This window comes from Triturus cristatus, chromosome 4_1 (assembly GCF_964204655.1).
Source record: "Triturus cristatus chromosome 4_1, aTriCri1.1, whole genome shotgun sequence".
In the NCBI taxonomy this organism is placed as follows: domain Eukaryota; kingdom Metazoa; phylum Chordata; class Amphibia; order Caudata; family Salamandridae; genus Triturus; species Triturus cristatus.
The window spans coordinates 70,540,580-70,559,133 of NC_140585.1; the positions used below are offsets into that span (position 1 = coordinate 70,540,580).

Here is an 18,554-nt window from a genome sequence, read left to right on the forward strand (position 1 = left end):
CAGATAGTTCTGGCTCATCCATATTGCAATTTGCCTGAGACCCATCTGAAGACTGGATGTGGAACAGGAATCAGTATTTGAAAGTGAGAAGATGATCCAATTAAGAGTATATGGTGCTGGGAGATTGTCATTATGAACTCCACAGCACCATAATGACTACACTGAAAACTGAGAAGTTTTGTATCAAACTTCTCAGCACATTAAACCCACACTGATGCCAGTGTGGGATTTAATGAAAAATGCACACAGAGGGCATCTTTGACATGCCCCCTCAAAACCGACCAGCCCCTGGTGGGTTCCCTGACTGGTACACACCAGCCTGCCACCACAAGACATGTTTCTGGGCCCCTAGGGTGGGAGCCTTCGCTCCCTGAACCCAGAAACAAAGCCTTTCATGAGCGGAGGTGTTCACACTTCCCCCAGGCCAGGAAGACCCATCTGTGGCAGGGGAGCTGTGGCAGCCTTTGTAATGTGGCCCCCAGCCTCTCCTGCTATCAGAAGCAGGCCCCCTTTCTGTCTCCCCTCTGCCAACTCCACCCCTCAGGTGGGGGAGGCGAGGTGAAGCTCACTCTTCAGTGCCCACCATCTTGCAGATGACAGGCACTCCCCAATCAGGATTAGGGATTGTGCTCACTCCCCCTCGTGGGGTGAGCACACCAAGAGTGTAGTCACCCTAAGGTCAGTGGCCCATTGGTTACTGACCTCGAGACCCTAAAACGCCCCCTAAATACAGTGTTTAGGGGGTAGCCCTGAACCAAGGAAGCAGATTTCCGCAACCTAAGAAGAAAAAGGACGAAAGAAGACGCCCAGCAGAGGAGACTGCAGAGGACAACTGACTTGGCCCCAGCCCAACCGGCCCGTCTTCAGTTTCCAGAGATCCTTCTTTAAAAATCGTCTTGTCCTGCAGCCAGCGACCTCCAGAACCCCTGGGAGGACTGACTGCCTTCAACAAAGACCAGATCTCCTGTGGACAGCAGTTCTGTTCAGAAGAAACCCCAAAGAAAGATTCTGAGCCTGCTGAGGAAAGAGAAACCCCACGCCTGGAACCACCACTGCACCTGTCACCTATGGCCCGAGTATGAGTGGCCCACTGGTTCCAGCTTGGTCCACCAGCCCTCCAGAGTCCGAGTCCACTGTGGGTTGACCCCTCCAGGACTCCTCGATGTCGCCTGCAGCCTCTGTACGGAAAGCCCCCCAACCGCGAGTGGCCCGGTAAGGTGAAATCCGACCTCAAAACACCCCTGCATCCAGCTGCCCTGCCCCCTGGAGAACAGAACCTGGGGTGCACCCACGTCCCCGAGCCCTCCAACTTAACTGCCTAGCTGTTGGTTTCGCCTGGAAGTCTTCCTGGACCGAGCCTGCAGCTGAAAACTGAAAATCCCCTTTGAAAACAACAGGGCACCAGACGTGGTTTCTCTTGGAAGTCTTCCTGGACCGAGCCTGCAGCTGAAAACCAAAACCGAAAATCCCCTTTGAAAACAACAGGGCACCCGACTCCAAACCAGCACCCTGCACCCAGCCGCCCCTGCGGGTACACGTTTTGTGCTAAACAGGATCCCCTTTTACCCTGAGCCTAACACCAGGAGCTTGGCTCCTATAACCTTGTGGCCTGCACGCCAGCAGCCAACAACGGGAGGCCCCCTCTCCCTCATTGGATAACACTGGGCCTCAGCACTCTGCACCCGGCCGTCCCAGTGCTGCTGAGGGTGTAAATAGAGTGCATCCTTGACCCTGGGGGACCCCCGAGTCTACCCCAAGAACCTCAAGTCCCACTACTGAATACTTACCCGAAAACTGATAACACTTTTTTCCTTGATAGGATAACATTGACTGTGTTTTTCTTGGAAAAGTTTCAGTGTGCAGTTTGAAAACCTAAAAAAATTCTTTAAAATTGTACTATTTAACCAAAACTATTTTACTTACTTATTTACAAGAAATGTCTCATACTAGTATCCAGGTATACTACTCCGAGTAAGAAAAGTAATCCAAAAAGTAACTTACCTGGTATTATACTGAAAAGCCCATTCAAGTCTATGTACTGTATTTAAAAAGTATTGCATTTCTCTGCAACCATACTTTAAGTCAAAACAAAGTGCATATGCAATTACAATTCAAACTGCATTACTACTGTAAAGTATTTATTGCTTACCTGTGCCAGGCTTGCTTGGTTCTAGAAAATAAAATACCTAAAAGAATATTTTTATACAAAAACAAATTGGTCCGAAGTTCAATCTTTGAGTGTGTGAATTCATTTGCTGACTGAGTGTGTACAATAAATGCTTGATATTTATCACAAAGGAGAGTGAGGAACTAGGGTAGCTAGTTCACTTCCCCAAGGAATGTAAGTAATGATCAATTGGAGCAAGCTACACTGATAACGCTCATGTTGTGTGTTTCAGAAAAACATATTAGTTTTTATGAAGGCCCTCACCCACCAAACTAGTTGGTGGCATGCTTCATCATCGGGCCCCACCCGAGGCACCGAGTGTGCCTCGGGTGTGTTGCGACGTCTGTTTACAGCGGAGCGGAAAATGTTAGGTGAGTGTGCAGTGGTGGTGTTAAGATTGAGGTTTAAAAACTGTCCTATGGGTCCCAGTGTCCAGAGGATAATTTATTAATGGGCCCTAGGCAGTGTTAAAAACAATGCTTTTGGACGTGGTAGGAAAGGCTTAAGGTCTCCCGCGTCCGGTGTGGTCAACTAGTTTCAGCCAGGCCTCGTATCAAAAACTGGTATACTAATCGGTCTTTCAGACTGCTCGCTTTTTTGTAGGCAAAAAGTGGTTGTGTCCAGTTTCTGTTGCCTGTGTTGAGGATCCTCCAGTTTTTGCGTATTATTTTCGCTACGTGATTCGATATGCCATTGTAAGTGGTGACACAGGTCAATGGTGTGGGTGTTTCAGGTCGTACATTGTCTTCCAGTAGTGCCACTGTTAGGCTGTGTCGGATCCCCGCCAGGGACTCATGGAGTTTGCTTTCCGGAATTTGGACGTAAGCCAACTATCCCATTGTTGTCGCAGTATTTGCCTTGGTCACTTTAATTTGTTGATGCCGCTTTCAGTTATAGCACAAATACCGAATAGCAGTGCAAATCGGCTAGCAATTTCTCATGCCGACACGAACCGCATAACAATGCCGGTTTTTCCGCTCACTACTTATGCACCATATATCGAAACCACTGATTAAGTGCCTGAGTTGTATTCTCTTTTACATGTGTGTGTCTACGTGTTTGTTTTGTCCACTTCTCTTTACAGGGACAAACTCAGAGGAAATCCTCCTCTTACGGTTAATGCACCTTAGCGAGTGCTTCACATAGGAACGCATATATCATATATCGTTCCCCTTATCACCTCTCACACATAGGTCCTGAAGAAAGCCAGTTTTTAATACGAGGCCTGGCTGAAACTAGTTGACCACACTGGACACGGGAGACCATAAGTCCCTCCTACCACGTCCAAAAGCCTTGTTTTTAACACTGCCTAGGGCCCATTAATAAATTATCCTCTGGACACTGGGACCCTTAGGACAGTTTTTAAACTCACACTTAACACCACCACTGCACACTCACCTTACATTTTCAGCTCCGCTATAAACAGACGTCGCAACACACCTGAGGCACACTCGGTGCCTTGGGTGGGGCCCGATGATGAAGCATGCCACCAACTAGGTTGGTGGGTGAGGGCCTTCATAAAAACTGTTTTTCTGAGACACACAACATGAGCGTTATCAGTGTAGCTTGCTCCAATTGATCATTACTTACAATAACTGCTTAACACTGTCCTCTGATACTGCCTTAATGCTCGACCACACTCCCACAAATAGAGAGTGAGGTGCTATGTAATTTTACCCCTGCCTACCTTTGGGGTTCCACTGGACTCTGTGCACACTATACCTCACTTTGGTATAGTATATACAGAGCCAGCTTCCTACACTGCTCACCCAGGAAGACAACTGATTCATGTCTTCCCGTATTTGGACGACTGGCTCATCAAAGCCAGTACCTACCGAAAGTGTCTCTAGCACACTCACTTAACACTGAAGTTACTTCTCCAACTGGGGTTCACAGTCAATGTGTTGAAATCGCACCTTCAACCTTTCAACACTCAAAACTATCTAGGAGCCACTTTAAATACTCAAAAAGCTCAGTCTTTCCCCAATGCAGCCAGAATTCGCAATATTCAGGCTCTGATTCTTCAGTTTCAGCCTACTCCCTACCAGCTCGAGTGTATTTGCAGCTGCTGGGAATGATGGCCTCTTGCATCATCATTGTTCCCCATGCCAGGCTTCATATGCGTCCCCTTCTGGAATGCTTAGAAATTCAGTGGAACCAGTTGCAGGGTCTCTTAACCGATCTAGTGCTGGTAAACGGCCATACTCTTCGCTTTCTGCAGTGGTGGAACCCACAAAACTTGTCAAAAGGACAGCCCTTCATTGACCCTGTTATGTTATGTTATGTTATGTTATGTTATGGTAGCTTGTATAGCGCATGGCTACCCCAGCAACGGGGCGTCCCAGCGCTTTGCAGACAGACTAGATACTGAGCAACCAGGCCAAAGGTAGGAAGAGCCACAGAGTCGGGCTAGAGAGTGGCAAATAGCCAGGTCTTAATTCTCTTCCTGAAGAGCAGATGATTCGTAATAACACGAGCTTCGAGCGGGATTGTGTTCCATAATTTTGGGGCCAGGTATCTAAAGGATCGACCTCCAGCTCTACTTCTCCGGATCCTAGGAATGTGGGCCAAAAACAAATCTGCAGAACGGAGAGCCCGAGTAGGGACATATAGAGAACTTAGATTTTGCAGAATTTTTGGGCCCGAGGAGTAGAGAATTTTATGGATAAGGCACAGTGCCTTAAATTGAATGCGTTGCTTTGCAGGCAACCAATGCAGACGATGAAGTATGGGGGAGATATGACAGTTTTTAGGCAGACCGAACAGACTGCGTGCAGCCGCATTCTGCGCTCTTTGAAGTCTGTAGATTGTGGATTGATTGGAGCCTAGCATGAGGACATTGCAGTAGTCAATATTAGACAGCACCGTGGCCTGGATGATCATCTGACGGACTTGGGGTTCAAAAAAGCCCAAGATGGGTCTCAGAGACCGTATTCGGCCATAGCACGTGCCTGCCACCTTTTTGGCGTGGGAGTCAAGGTCTAGGCGGTTATCGACCATAATACCCAAGTTTTTGACTTCCTTCTTAGGGGTGGGTGCAGGGCCTAATGCAGACGGCCACCATTGATCGTTCCATTTTTGAGGTTCCTTACCGACCAGTAATATTTCCGTCTTAGATGAATTAAGCTGGAGGCGATTTTCAGTCATCCAGTTTGCAATTGCCAATAGATCTTCCTGAAATTTAGTTATATCTGCCTCTGTATCACTGGAAAAGGAAAAAATTAACTGTGTATCATCCGCATAAGATGTTAATTTGATGTTACGAGCTCTGGCTAATGCGGCCAGGGGGCGGACGTATACGTTAAATAGCGTGGGGCTGAGTGCGGATCCCTGGGGAACGCCACAACACAGCGGGAACCTTCCTGATTTATACGGTGGAGCATGGACCTGAAAGGAGCGGTCTGTCAGAAAAGAGGCAAACCACTCTAGTGCTCCATCACGGACTCCGATCTCCCACAGTCTTCTTAAGAGGATCTCGTGGGAGACCGTGTCGAACGCTGCACTTAGGTCCAGCAGGACCAGTACCGCTGTACCATCTTGGTCCTGTATCTCCCTCAGTTGCTCTGTAACGGCTAATAGGGCCGATTCAGTACTATGATTCGCCCGAAAACCGTTTTGAGAGTCATCTAGAATTCTATTGACCTCTAGATAATTAATCAGAGTGGAATTTACATAAGATTCCACTATCTTGGATAAATAAGGCAGCAGGGATATCGGTCGGAAATTTTCCGGCTTAGAGGGATCCAAGGTAGGTTTTTTTAATAGAGGGACGACCTTGGCATGCTTCCAGGATCTGGGTATAGTAGTTAGTTCCAGGGTTTTATTGATCAGAATACGACCTTCTGACAAAATGGGATCCTTATGAAGTCGCGCCATTTCTGGTTTTACAGGGTCTTCGGGGGATCCGGATTTAATTTTTGCAGTCAGCCTGTCCATCTGATCCGCCGAAATAGGAGGGAGAGTGCAAAGAGAATGTGGAAGATCTTGTAGAGTCTCGGCTTTGGTAGACTCGGGGCTTACAGCAATCGAGGGGAAGGACTTGTAAATACCCTGTACTTTACTTATAAAGAAGGTGGCAATCTCATCACAGTGAGCATTGGAAGTGATCGTATTGTTAGGGCCTTCTGGTAACTTAGTCATGTCTTTCACCATAGCGAATATTGTTTTAGGTTGATTTGCACTTGACAAAATCCTGTCAGTGTAATAGCTGGCCTTAGCTTTTTTTATTAGTTTATGATACTTTTTGGTTGCAGACCTGAATATAATTTTGGCCTGGGGGTCATAGGATTTTCTCCAGGCGCGTTCAAGCAGCTTACATTGCTTTTTTTTGTCCAGCAAGAGTTTCTGAATACCAGAGATGAGGTTGCCCACGTTTGGACTTGGACAGTGTTGCGGGAATCAGCTGGTCTAACAGACAATACTGACAGCAGACGCGTTGCTCACTTGTTGGGGAGCTCATCTCCAAAAACACACAATTCAAGGCTTGTGGAGTCAAAAGCAAAAAGCTCTCCACATAGATCATCTAGAGCTGCTAGCAATGTTTCTAGCTCTCAAAGCCTTTCAAATTCACCTTGTAGGCAAAGCTGTCCTAGTTTGCACAGACATGACAGCTATGTATTATATACAAAAATAGGGGGGACCCACTTTCTTCAACAATCACACCTAGCTCAAGACATTTGGAAACGGGTCATAGACCACAAAATCTATCTCATAGCAGAACACCTCCCAGGAGTAAATCATCAGATTGCCGACCTTCTCAGCAGACCGAGGCAGCAAATCCCCGAGTGGGAACTTCATCCTCAAGTTCTCCTCCTGTATTTTCCAAGTTTGGGGTTTCTTCAAATAGATCTTTTCGCCCCACACAAAAATGCAAAATGCCCAAGCTTCGCCTCTGGGTATCCACACCTGCTCTCCAAACGTAATGCACTATGGACGAACTGTTCAGGTATATTTGCCTACGTTATTGCGCGCCTCCCATTCATTCCATCAGTGGTTCGGAAACTCAGGCAAACATCCCTCGTAGTGATCTTAGTAGCTCCCACAGGGCCACCAACCTTGGTTCACGACCCTACTGGAGCCATCAGTAGTTTCACAACAAAAGTTGCATCTCACATCCAATCTCCTCACACAGAGCCATGGAGAAATCAAACACCCAGATCCCAAAGAACTGAACCTAGCGATCTGGCTCCTGAAGTCCTAGAGTTTGGTTATCTGAATCTTCCACCAGACTGTATGAACATTATTAGGAGAGGTCAGAAGACCTACTACAAGAGCTTGGTACAGAGCTAAATGGAAGTGTTTTGTTATTTATTGTTATAATATCAATCTTCTTGATGCTTCCATACAAAATATCATATGTTATTTTTACACTTGTAGCGGTCACAATTAGCTTACATTTCTATCCGTTTACATCTCGCTGCGATAGCTGGATATCTGCAAAACAGGCACACTTATCTCTCTTTAGAGTACCAGTTATCAAAGCTTTTATGGAATGACTAAAAATAGTTATACCATACCACCAAGACTTCCACCTGCTCCAGTGTGGAATCTTAACATAGTCTTCACATGATTAATAGGCCCACCTTTTGAACCCATGCATAAATGTGAACTGCAATTTCTCTTGTGGAAAATCGCTTTTCTCATTGCAATCACTTCACTGAGGAGAGTGGGTGAGCTACATGCAGTAACCATAGAAGAACCTTTTTTCCAGCTTCACAACGACAAAGTGATTCTTCGTACCAACCCTAGGTTGCTACCTAAAGTAGTGTATGCCTTTCATATCAACCAATCCGTTGAGTTACCAGTGTTCTTTCCTCAACCGGACTCCGTGGCAGAACGAGCTCTACAAACTTTAGATGTCAGAACAGCCCTCTTATACTACATAGAAGGAACAAAGTCATTCCGTGAGACTAAACAACTGTTTGTTGCTATTGCTCCACCTCACAAGCGCAATGCTATTTCCAAATCCGGTATTGCCTGCGGGATTGTTAAATGTCTTCAGGCTTGTTATGCAAAAGCAAAGAGAACGTTACCAATCCCTCTAGAGCGCATTCCACTCGCAAAATAGGGGCTACTTTGGCTTTCTTAGAAAACATTCCCATAGTTTACATTTGTAAGGCTGCAACATGGTCTACACCACGCACATTCACCAAGCACTGTTGTGTAGATATCTTAGCAAGACAACAAGAGCCCAGGCAGTACGTGGAACACTCTTTCAGACCACTGCAACAGCTACAGGTTAGCCACCCCTTTGGGAGAATAGTGCTGTATAGTCTAGGCAAAGCATGTGATCTGCAGCTCACTTGCCCTTAACGGATAATGTTACTTACCCAGTAAGCATCTGTTCTTGGCATGTAGATCTGGAGATTCACATGTGCCCACCCACCTCCCCGGGTACCTATACGCATGGACATCTCTATTCTACTCTTACTAACTCCATTCTGAGCCTCTGCGGGAAAACAATCTAACAATGGAGTCGATGCCCATGCGCACTATCACTGAAAGGAGGAGTCGCCTACCTCGTGACTGGAAAGACTAATTCGAAGAAAAACAACTTGCAAACATCCAGACCCAACACTAGATGGCAGGAGTATGTAAAGCATGTGAATCTACAGCTGTACATGCCAAAAACAGATGCTTACTGGGTAAGTAAGATTATCCTTCCTCCCATAGGATTGCATTGCCTGCTTTTCTTGAAAATAGTTTTTAGTGTGGCGTTGGTTTGCATGAAAACTTAATCTGCATTTGTACTGAAAGTGAATTATTTACCTTTTGTCTAGGAGATCTTAGTGTGATATCTAGGCATATCACACTGATTAGCAAAAGTAACTTAAAAGTAATCTAAAAAGCAATGTGCACAGTAATCTGTTCAGTAACTGAAAAGTAATTTCGAATTGTTGACTTACCTGTAATTCAACCAACTGCATTCGAACCTGCATTCAACTGTGAATAATTGCATAGGAATTTGCAAAGTTTTATTTCACTTACCTGCACCAGGCTTGGCTTGATTCTAGAAATAAAATAACAAAAAATATTCTTTATACAAACAAATTGGCCTGAGTTCAGTCTTTGAGTGTGTGACATCATTTGCTGCCTGAGTGTGTACAACAAATGCTTAACACTACCCTTTGATAAAGCCTTACTGCTCACCCACACTACCACAAGTGGAGAGTACGGTGCTATCTACTCTTACCTCTGTCTACCTTTGGGGTTCCACTGGACTCTGTGCACACTACCACATTTTGGTATAGTTTATACAGAGCCAGCTTCCTACAGTCGTTGGCCCATACCCTAAAGTCCAGTTGCCACAAGACGCTTGCCTTGGGGTCTAGTGGGTGCTCGCAGTCTAGTGATTGCCACAGCTAGTGGAAATTGTCATTTCACCTGCCTTAGAAGTTGGTACCCCATGGGTATGTCATAATAGGTGCTGCAGCTCATACAACACCTGGCAAAGAGTTGAGCCTTACCTAGTATCTAAACTGAAGTATCCCAACAAGAAGCCCGTTACACCGAGGCTTTTTGTTTTATCATATTCACTCCCCTTCCCCCTATGGAATTAATGTTAAAGGGAATCCTGTTGTTTGGGTGGTGCACTTTTTTGTGAAGGAGTTTACTATTTTTGTCTACAAATCAGCAGCTTTAGCTTCCCCCGTGAGTTGTCCTGAGTTGCACTCAGAGGCCATTGGTGCAAGGATATATCCTAGCAAAGTTCCTACACTCTGTTTTTTTGTTGGTCACACCTCTGTCACATTTTCTTACATTTTGCTGATGAGATGGTAAATGCGACAGGCCCCCAGGTCTTCTACATTCACCCGTGTGCCGCTCCAAAGAATATCATTGGCCAGAGTCAATGTTTAGAAAATCTAGCTTGGAACACTTCTAAAATGTTTGGGTTCCTATCTTATCACCAGAAGGTGCTAGCACCTTGAGGTTTCCTGTTTGTATCATACCTCTACCTCTTCATTGAATTACCTTTAAAAAAGTCCTATTCTTTGAGGATATAACGAGTGAAATTTGCTTTTGAGGGTTCTTTACTGATCTTCAAACATCTACCAAGCTCTAGAGTAGCCTGGAACTTAACTACCCTCTCTAAGTGTGGTGCCCAAAATGACCAGTTTAGTTATTAATTTAGTTATTAAATTTTCAGCAGCAGTCTTGGTGGCTTTTGGACGTCATTAGTAAATGACAAAATCCACAGTATATACTGCTCAAGACCTAGCCACTTTAAGGAGACCATAGGACATCACCTATCCTCATCTCGTTAATGATGTACATTCCATGCAGGTGTCTGAAGGGGCTATTCATTTCTAAACACTTCTCTGTGCAGGAGCGCCCCGACGATCACAGCAAATACATGAATTTATTCCTTACCCTGTCTTTAACTTGATTTTCTTCTCCCATCTTGCCTTTTGTTTCCATTTTTATTGTTCAAGTTCTTTGTACCGTTTGTCTGTTTCTTCTTCTAGGTTTCCTTTTCTGTATGCCTCAGTACCTCTTGTTCCTCTCTGTTTTCCCTGTGTCTATTGGTCTTCTATCTCTTCTTTCATTGTTCATGATTTTCTTCTTTACATCTGCAGGATGCCACACCCCAACTTTAGCGTGAACGACGTGAAGATGTATGTGGGTAAGTTCTGTCCCTAAATGGTCTTAATTTCTGTTAGATTCACACAAATTGCTGCACTCTGTCACTAGTAGGAAGGAAGGTGATCGTGTATTGAGTGCCGCAACAGAGAAAAGCTGATCGGAAAGTGCTTACCAATGTGCAAGGCGAAGAATGCAATGGTGAAAACGGATTTTTACAGACCCAGCTGGATCTGTCCTGGAGAGAATACAGTGTGGCCACGCTCTGCTAACAAAACAAAAAACACAGGCACCAGTGGTAAAAATAAAGTGTCCTTGTCAACATTCTTTTTAATTGACAATCAACTCCTTTTACCATCTAACATCTTTTTATAGGGAGCAATCAGATTAGATAGGAACTTCGATCCAGTCTAGGAGAAAGACTGCTAAATAAAAAAGTATTTTATAATAATTCTATGTCTTCTCTGGATCCAGCAGAGAGATGATCGTATTTACAAAGCCCATAGTTGAGCCTGAAAATCATCTGGGTTATCTGAAGCTTTGTGAACTCTGTCAGGGAAACAGACGTACATGCTAGTTGCACAGTGGAGGCAAGCTACTGTCATTCTTTTGAAATGCATCACTCACCTAATCTGTCTATACCCAGATTGCAAAAAGTGAAATATAAGGTCATGAGTTAGTAACACTAAACGATCTTTACTGACCTATACCATTGCAACCATAAGGGGAAACTCAAAACAATTATCTTTTTCGCTCAAAATGAAGCACTCTGGTCAGTTTTTTCAGCGAATAATTGAATGTTTCTTGTGTCTTTAGAATTTCATGCGACCATAACTGTCTCTGCTTCTCACATTAAAGCCTGACTCATTGTATTTACAGCAGTGGGACGGTTATAATCTAATCTCCGGATGAAAATTTAACTATTTTAATATCCATTTCCAAACACTTCTCTGTAAAGGAAAGGACCTGTCTAGGCCCCTCCGCACCCCTGCCTTATATAGCATCAACTCTTCTAATGTTCAGCTTTCCCACCTTACATCTGTATCTTTGCAGCCCAGACTTTCTCAGATCGTTTTTATCTTTTCTGCATCCCTTGTTAACGTCAGTGTCCAATACTTACTTGCCTGTTTGATTTCTCTTGCACTCTGTTGGCATTTCCCAACTTGTTGCTCAACTGCTATCAAACTCTGCTTGCCTGCCATGCAAACCATACATCTTGTCGCCCTTACCACCTAGCCTCTCTAATACATCTGTTCTTGGTGCCCTCCTTACCTTCGCTCCTCTGCAAGCCAAACTTAACTATCCTTTTCCTCTACTTGTCTTACCTGGTAAATCTCACAGTACGTCTTATGGTGCCAGACGGAAGTCACCCTTTTTATTCTGCTCCATTCTCCAGTGTAATCTACCAGATATTCCCTCCTTTCTTGTATCCTAGAAGCATTCATCGAAGCATGTCTTCTAGTTTCCCCCTCCCATTTCTACAGCACACTTCTCTGCAGGCCCCTTATTTACGGCGCCTTCTTTTTACCCTATTTCCTCTATTGCTTTCTTCCTCAGTTGATTCTATTTTGCTTGTACCTAGTGGCCCAAGAGCACACACCCCTCTCCTGTTAATCCCTCTTTGTTGGAACTTGTAAACTCTCCTTGTAAGATCGCTTCTAGTGTTATTCATTCTATAAGTCAGGAACATTGTACTGGGAAATCTAATCCTGTTGTGAACCACAGTGTAGTGTCTAGAACAGAAGATCTAAGTGAACTAAGATGACCTAATGGACAATTCCTCTCATCTCTGAATATAGGTAAGTTATTTCTGGGGAGTGGTCAGTCAGGGGCTTAGGGCTGTGTGTTGGCAGTGTCTTGCCTATTTTTCTATCCGTATGTTCGGTCATGATCGTAGGAGGCTTGAACCTTGACAGATGTAATTACCTTCTTTGTCATTAATATTCTATTGTATGCATGGCCTTTGCTTTTAAATGTTGGACATATGGGTTCCTGGTTTTCAATTTGAATCTCGTCATTACCCCATGATGTGGCTTCTACATAAAATGCATGATGAGCTCAAGTGAGACGGTGTGCTTTACACCGGGCCATGCATGCAATGCAATTTCTGTCCCCAGAGCATAGTGTACCAAAGCCTCTCCTTGCCACTTAAAATGTTATTCTCGATATGTACTCATCTTGGTTTCTCTAGTGTTTTGTGAATCTTGTCTAAGTGTGGTCAGTTGAAAAGAGATCCATTATAGCTCTAAGTCGGCGGGGGTCGGTTTAAGTTGAGTAGTTGTAATCCTCCACTTTCCGTGCTTGTATGCATTGTATCCATTTTCAGTCTGAGCTTTTTCCTCCCCACATAGAGTTTCATCATGTTTGGCCGTTCTCGTATTAGTGTGGTGGGCATTACTAGGAGAAGCCTACTGAATGTGTAAATCACTTGGGGTGGAACCTTCATGTTCATGATTTGTTATCTGAGGCAGTAGTACAAATTCAGGGCTGCCCATCTGGACAGGTCTTGTTTAGTTTTTTTATCACAGGGATCAGGTTGTCTTCTACTACTCTTTGTAATCCAGTATTTATCAGGAGTTCTAGGTATTTGAGATTGGATTCCTTCCATTGAAACGAGTGAGGCCCTAATGCGGCCGCCATTGCTGTTTTAGTCAAAGACGGGGCTTCACGCTTCCGCCAGTTGACACAGTATCCAGACAATTTGGAGATTAGCTGCCTGGAACATGTGATGCTTGATGGATCATGCTGCATTGGATAGTGTCGATAGTATGTCCTCCGCATACTGCTGCTCTTTCACCTTATGCTGTCAACGATTGACCATGGCAATTCTCCTCTTACTTGAATTCCTAAAATACACCTCTTCCTGTTGATGGCTGTGTTACACATCGGTGCTCTTTTTTTGGCCCAAAAAGATTCAGATCGTTTACACCTTTGTTGCTAAATGTGCAGTGTCAAGGTCTTTACACAAGACAACATGCATCATCAACAATGTTCTGAACACTTCACCCCAGAGCCAACTTGAAAGAGTCCAGTTTGACCTAGGTTGATTCCTACCTAGGTCAGAAGCGCTACTATAAGGACGTTCACCTTTCAAAAAGAAACGCACGATGAGGCAATCTTTCTCAGGCAGAGCTACCAAAACTTGTAGTGCATCCTTTGACCCCTTATTTATTGTCTCACTTCCACTATTGGTTCTTTGTGGATCCTTATTTGACTGATGTTGGTAATCCTCTTCTCCTTATCTCTGTACTTCAGGGTTAACTGTACATACTCCACCGTTGATTCCCTGCTGCTATTCATGTGATTGTCTTGTAACTTGTTCTATATCATTGTGTGTACTCCCCACCCGGTTTCCATTCGGTCTGTAACTTTTCATCCTTATGTATAGCTCTTTTGTTTGCTTTGATGCATGCTCAGTTCTCCTTTGTAACTTTATCTTTCACATCTAAACCACTCTAATGCCTTGAGGCACTGTTCCAACAGTATAGAGCTGCACAAATAAAGTGTCAACTACAGTTACGTTCTTCTCCTTCAGAATAAAATCCACGACCACCTTCGGAGTAGAGAACTGTAAGAGATAAGAAGGCATGCTTTCTGACGCTAGCAGTCAGAAGTGAGTTCTTGGTTAGACCAGAGATTTTAACTATAATCATGTGTGTAGGATGATTTCCCTGGGACATAGCATTACTGACCAAATCAAATAGTGTCCGTCAGTCCCTAAGATCCACATCTTGTACCCTTCGGGAACATCCAATATTGGATTGCTGTGAGTCGGCCTCCACGGCGCACAATGCAATCCAAGGAAAGAGGTTCATATGTCAACAGCAATTGCATAGCATTGGAATATCAGAGGACCTTGAAACCAAGATTTCCTATCAGCTTGCCCAATAGCTGAACATTCACTTGAAACAGAAGGGGGACCCCACAAGCCAACGATCTCCTCTTAGATATAAAGAGGTGTGCCAATAACTTTAAGGAAGGACTCGAATCATTCTAAGGTCAAGTCAGTCAGTCTAACTCTGCTAAACTATCGAGCAAGGTGGAATGGTTTGTAGAAAGCTGCAGAGAGGTCGAGCAGCAGGTCAGTGAGGAAATCGTGGTATCTGGTGAATCATTTCACCAAGAGATACTAGAATCACTTACTTGTGCTGTAGATTGGCTGGAAACCTGCTTGTATAATTTGAATGCCCTAGTGTTTCATGGTGCCAGAAAGCTATTTGGCTAAATTATAGAAAAGATTGGAAGTAGGGTTATCTGTCATTTTTCAGATCCGCCGGTGTAGATCAAATTTCTTTAAAAAGGGGTTACAATGCATTACCCTCGATCTAGCATCAAACCGCTAGCAAGAGAAGAGTTGATCAAATCGTGCAGTGGTGGAATGATGGCTGGAGCCAAGGTTCATACTTGTCGGAGAGAGATTGAAGGTTACCGTACTTGAGCTTTGTTGATGAAGAAATGAATTCAGGAAACATAATCAGAGGCAAATTGGTGATCTCTTCTCTGGTAGACTTTCTTAAATGTGGGGGACGGTAGTACTGGGACAGTGGAATTTGGGATTTTATCTATATAGATTGCCCATATCTCTTTTATAAAGGAGGCACGGTTGTCACAGAAGCTCTTGTTCTAGCTTAACATCTGGAACACAACAGAGAGGGAACAGGGAGGACCGCAATACTGCAAAACATTTGCTAAGAAGAGTTTAGAGATTGAAAGGCATGTCTTAATAAATGTCTAGTGTTTGGCTCAGGCGTTTGCAATTCGTTTTTTCACAGAAGAAGTCTGAGTCACGAAATATGGTGCAACGTCTCCTCTCTATGTGCATTGCACATGGGAAAGGTCTGCATGTGAGATTATTTTTTATCCCGATATCTGGTTTGGTTCTGCACCTAGTTTGTGTCCTGAAAACCGTTTAGTCTGCCCCGTTATGTTACTTTTTGATCCAGTTACGTTTCAATCCATCAAGCCCCAATACCTTTGTCTCTATGGTGTGTAAATACCTTGAGCAGAACCAAAGACTGTTGTTGAGGGTCCAGAATTTCCAGTCCTTTACCAGAGAAAGCTGCATGGATGATGCAATGAACACCTTCTCAAAATTCCTCTCGCTGCCATGCAAAATATCGATTGGGGGGACCACCATGAGGTGTGCAACAGATGCCTCTTTCCTGACCACAACAACACCTTCTGTTTGTCTTGCATCATCTTCAGATCCTAAACCCTGTCAGGTTGTAACGCCCTGAACGTCTCAGGATCGTTTAACAGACACGATAATGAGGACGCAACCACTTGTGAAGGGTTAGTTATTTTAATGAAGGCAAAAATAATACAAAGAATAAACAAAAGTTATAGTCACTGGAATCCTCCAGGCTAAGTACGTTACCAGCCCACCGCACGGATGGTCCTAACCGTCCTCTGCATATACGCCGATCCCGGCGTATGCCAACAGAGGGCAGAAATGAAATGGCCGACAATGCCAATCGGTAGGCTGTGAGGGGCACGAAGAGTGTTGGGGAGAATCGAGGAGTCAGGGAAACACCTAGCCGGGGTCTCTACCTGAAGGGAGCCGCCGCTCAACCTCTTCCTCAGACTGCACCGGGACGCGGAGTCACCTCCTGGTGATGCGTCACCGATACCCCAATCAAAAGCAAGAAGACTGAACCGAGAGCAGCCGCTCGATCGATCCTGTGGACTTCCGAGTCTGTAACGCGGCAAACACCTCCTGGTGTGCGTTACAGCTGGCAGTCCCTGTATCTCTGGTCGGGCTGGGAGTTACGACTCCAACCAGCAAAAGCGCCACTGCGCTTTGACTCAGCCGAGTCAAAAAGCGAGGCTCAATGGTTTACCGGTAGAGCTTCCGGGTCCTTCACAGGTGACGATGGGGCAAGACACGGCCCAGGGAGTAACGACTCGACCTACCTCCGTTCTTGCCTTACTGGAGCACCACTCCGGAACACTGCTCTTCACGAAGCAGGTACGTCGGTGTAAACACAATATCCGACAGCGTTGTACCTCCCGGTTCCTCCCTTTATAGGGCGTGTTTTCCTTGAGTTATGTAACAGCTCTCCTGTTTACATAAGGGCGTGTTTTCCTTGAGTTATGTAACAGCTCTCCTGTTTACATAAGGGCGTGTTTTCCTTGAGTTATGTAACAGCTCTCCTGTTTACATAACCTCTCAACCGCTAAGCATCCTGGGGGATGTAGTCCGTTTTCGCTGGTTACCGTTTTCTTCCCCTCGAAAGACAGGAATTCTTGACACAGGTATTGAAGGGAATTCAGCAGAGCACCTCGGTGACCCCGAAGGTCTTCAGGGAATTAAAGCCCTTTGACACCGAAGCTCAGGAAGACTCTGGTCCGTGTAGTCTCCCAGCTGTGCTGTTGACACCGAGGCCAGAGACTGTATTCTCAAGCAAGTCTGACTGCGAGGTGATGAAGGGTCTTGATGAGTTGGGCATTGAACCTAAGCTTGAACAATGAGAAAAGGTGAGCTAAGGGACTCTGCAATCCGGTCGACTTCCGAGCTGAATAAGCCTCCATCTGAGGGTGTTAACCCCTACCAGTCATTGAGTCTGATTTACTCGAAGGGTGCTGAGCACTACCTGTACCATTCGAAGCAAGCACCAAACGGTGCATCTGCACAGGTCTACCAGACCTGGTCAACCCTAACATTTTCCTCAATGCAGAAAACCTCTGTAAGAAAGTGGGTTTCTGTTGCAGTAACCCCTACTTTTTACCAGATTTCTGTTGCACTTTGACTTGATGTGCCCTGGGTCCCTGCCAATCATGTTCCCAGGGCCTGTGTTCTTTCCCAAAACTGTACCTTTGTACCCCTAATTGGCACTTCTCTGGCCACCTGTAAGTCCCTTGTAAAAGGTACCAAGGGCACTGTGAACAGGGCAGGCATTTAAGGGCTGCAGCACATATTGTGCCCCCATTAGAGGTCCTGTACCTTAACATACACACACTACCATTGCAGGCTGCATGTTTTGGTGCAGAGAAATGTGAAGAGTCGACATGGCACACATACATGTGTGCCATGCCTGCAACCCACTGCCTATGGTATAGGTAAGACACCCTCCAGCTGAGTGCACTAAACCACTGGTGAGGGTACAGTTGCATGAACACTGTACGCCTACAGTGTCTAAGTCCATTCTTCGACATTGCAAGTGTAGTAAAGCCATAAAGAGTATATGGTGTGGGTTTGCCATTAGGGACTCCACAGCACCATAATGGTGTTACTGGATTCTGGGAAGTTTGGTTGCGAACCTCTCAGCACAATAAACCCACACTATTGCCAATGTGGTATTTATTATAGAATGCACTCAGAGGGCATCTTAGAAATGCCCCATGAAAACCAACTAGCCTCTGGTGGGTTCCCTGACTGGTAAACACACGACCCCCCAGCCTCTCCTGCTATCAGGAGCTGGCTCCCTTCTTGTCTCACCCCCTTGTCTGCGGGAAGACAGGCGTGAAAAATTATAACAAGCCAGAAGGTGTGCCCACTTCTGCCAACCCCACCCCTCAGGTGGGGGAGGTGAGGTGAAGCCCACTCTTCAGTGCCTGCCATTTTGCAGATGGCAGGCACTCTCCAGTCAGGAGTAGGGGATTATGCCCACTGCCCCACGTTGGGTGAGATCACACCAAGGGTGTAGTCACCCTAAGGTCAGTAGCCGATTGGCTACTGACCTCGAGATCCCTAAAATGCCCCCTAAATACAGTATTTAGGGGGCAGCCCTGAACCAAGAAGACAGATTCTCGCAATCTAAGAAGGACAACGAAAGAAGACGCCCAGCAGAGGAGACTGCAGAGAAGA

The 18,554-nt window shown here is 45.2% G+C and overlaps 1 protein-coding gene across 3 annotated transcripts in view; it reads left to right on the forward strand.

Moving 5' to 3' along the window:
* Window positions 1–18,554, forward strand: part of KDM2A (lysine demethylase 2A) — a 770,935-nt gene that overhangs the window by 196,252 nt on the left and 556,129 nt on the right. For all 3 annotated transcript variants that reach the window (XM_085651618.1, XM_085651619.1, XM_085651620.1), the window contains one exon: window positions 10,744–10,790. In XM_085651618.1, the coding sequence (XP_085507744.1) occupies window positions 10,744–10,790 (47 nt within the window). The remainder of the gene's footprint in view (window positions 1–10,743; window positions 10,791–18,554) is intronic.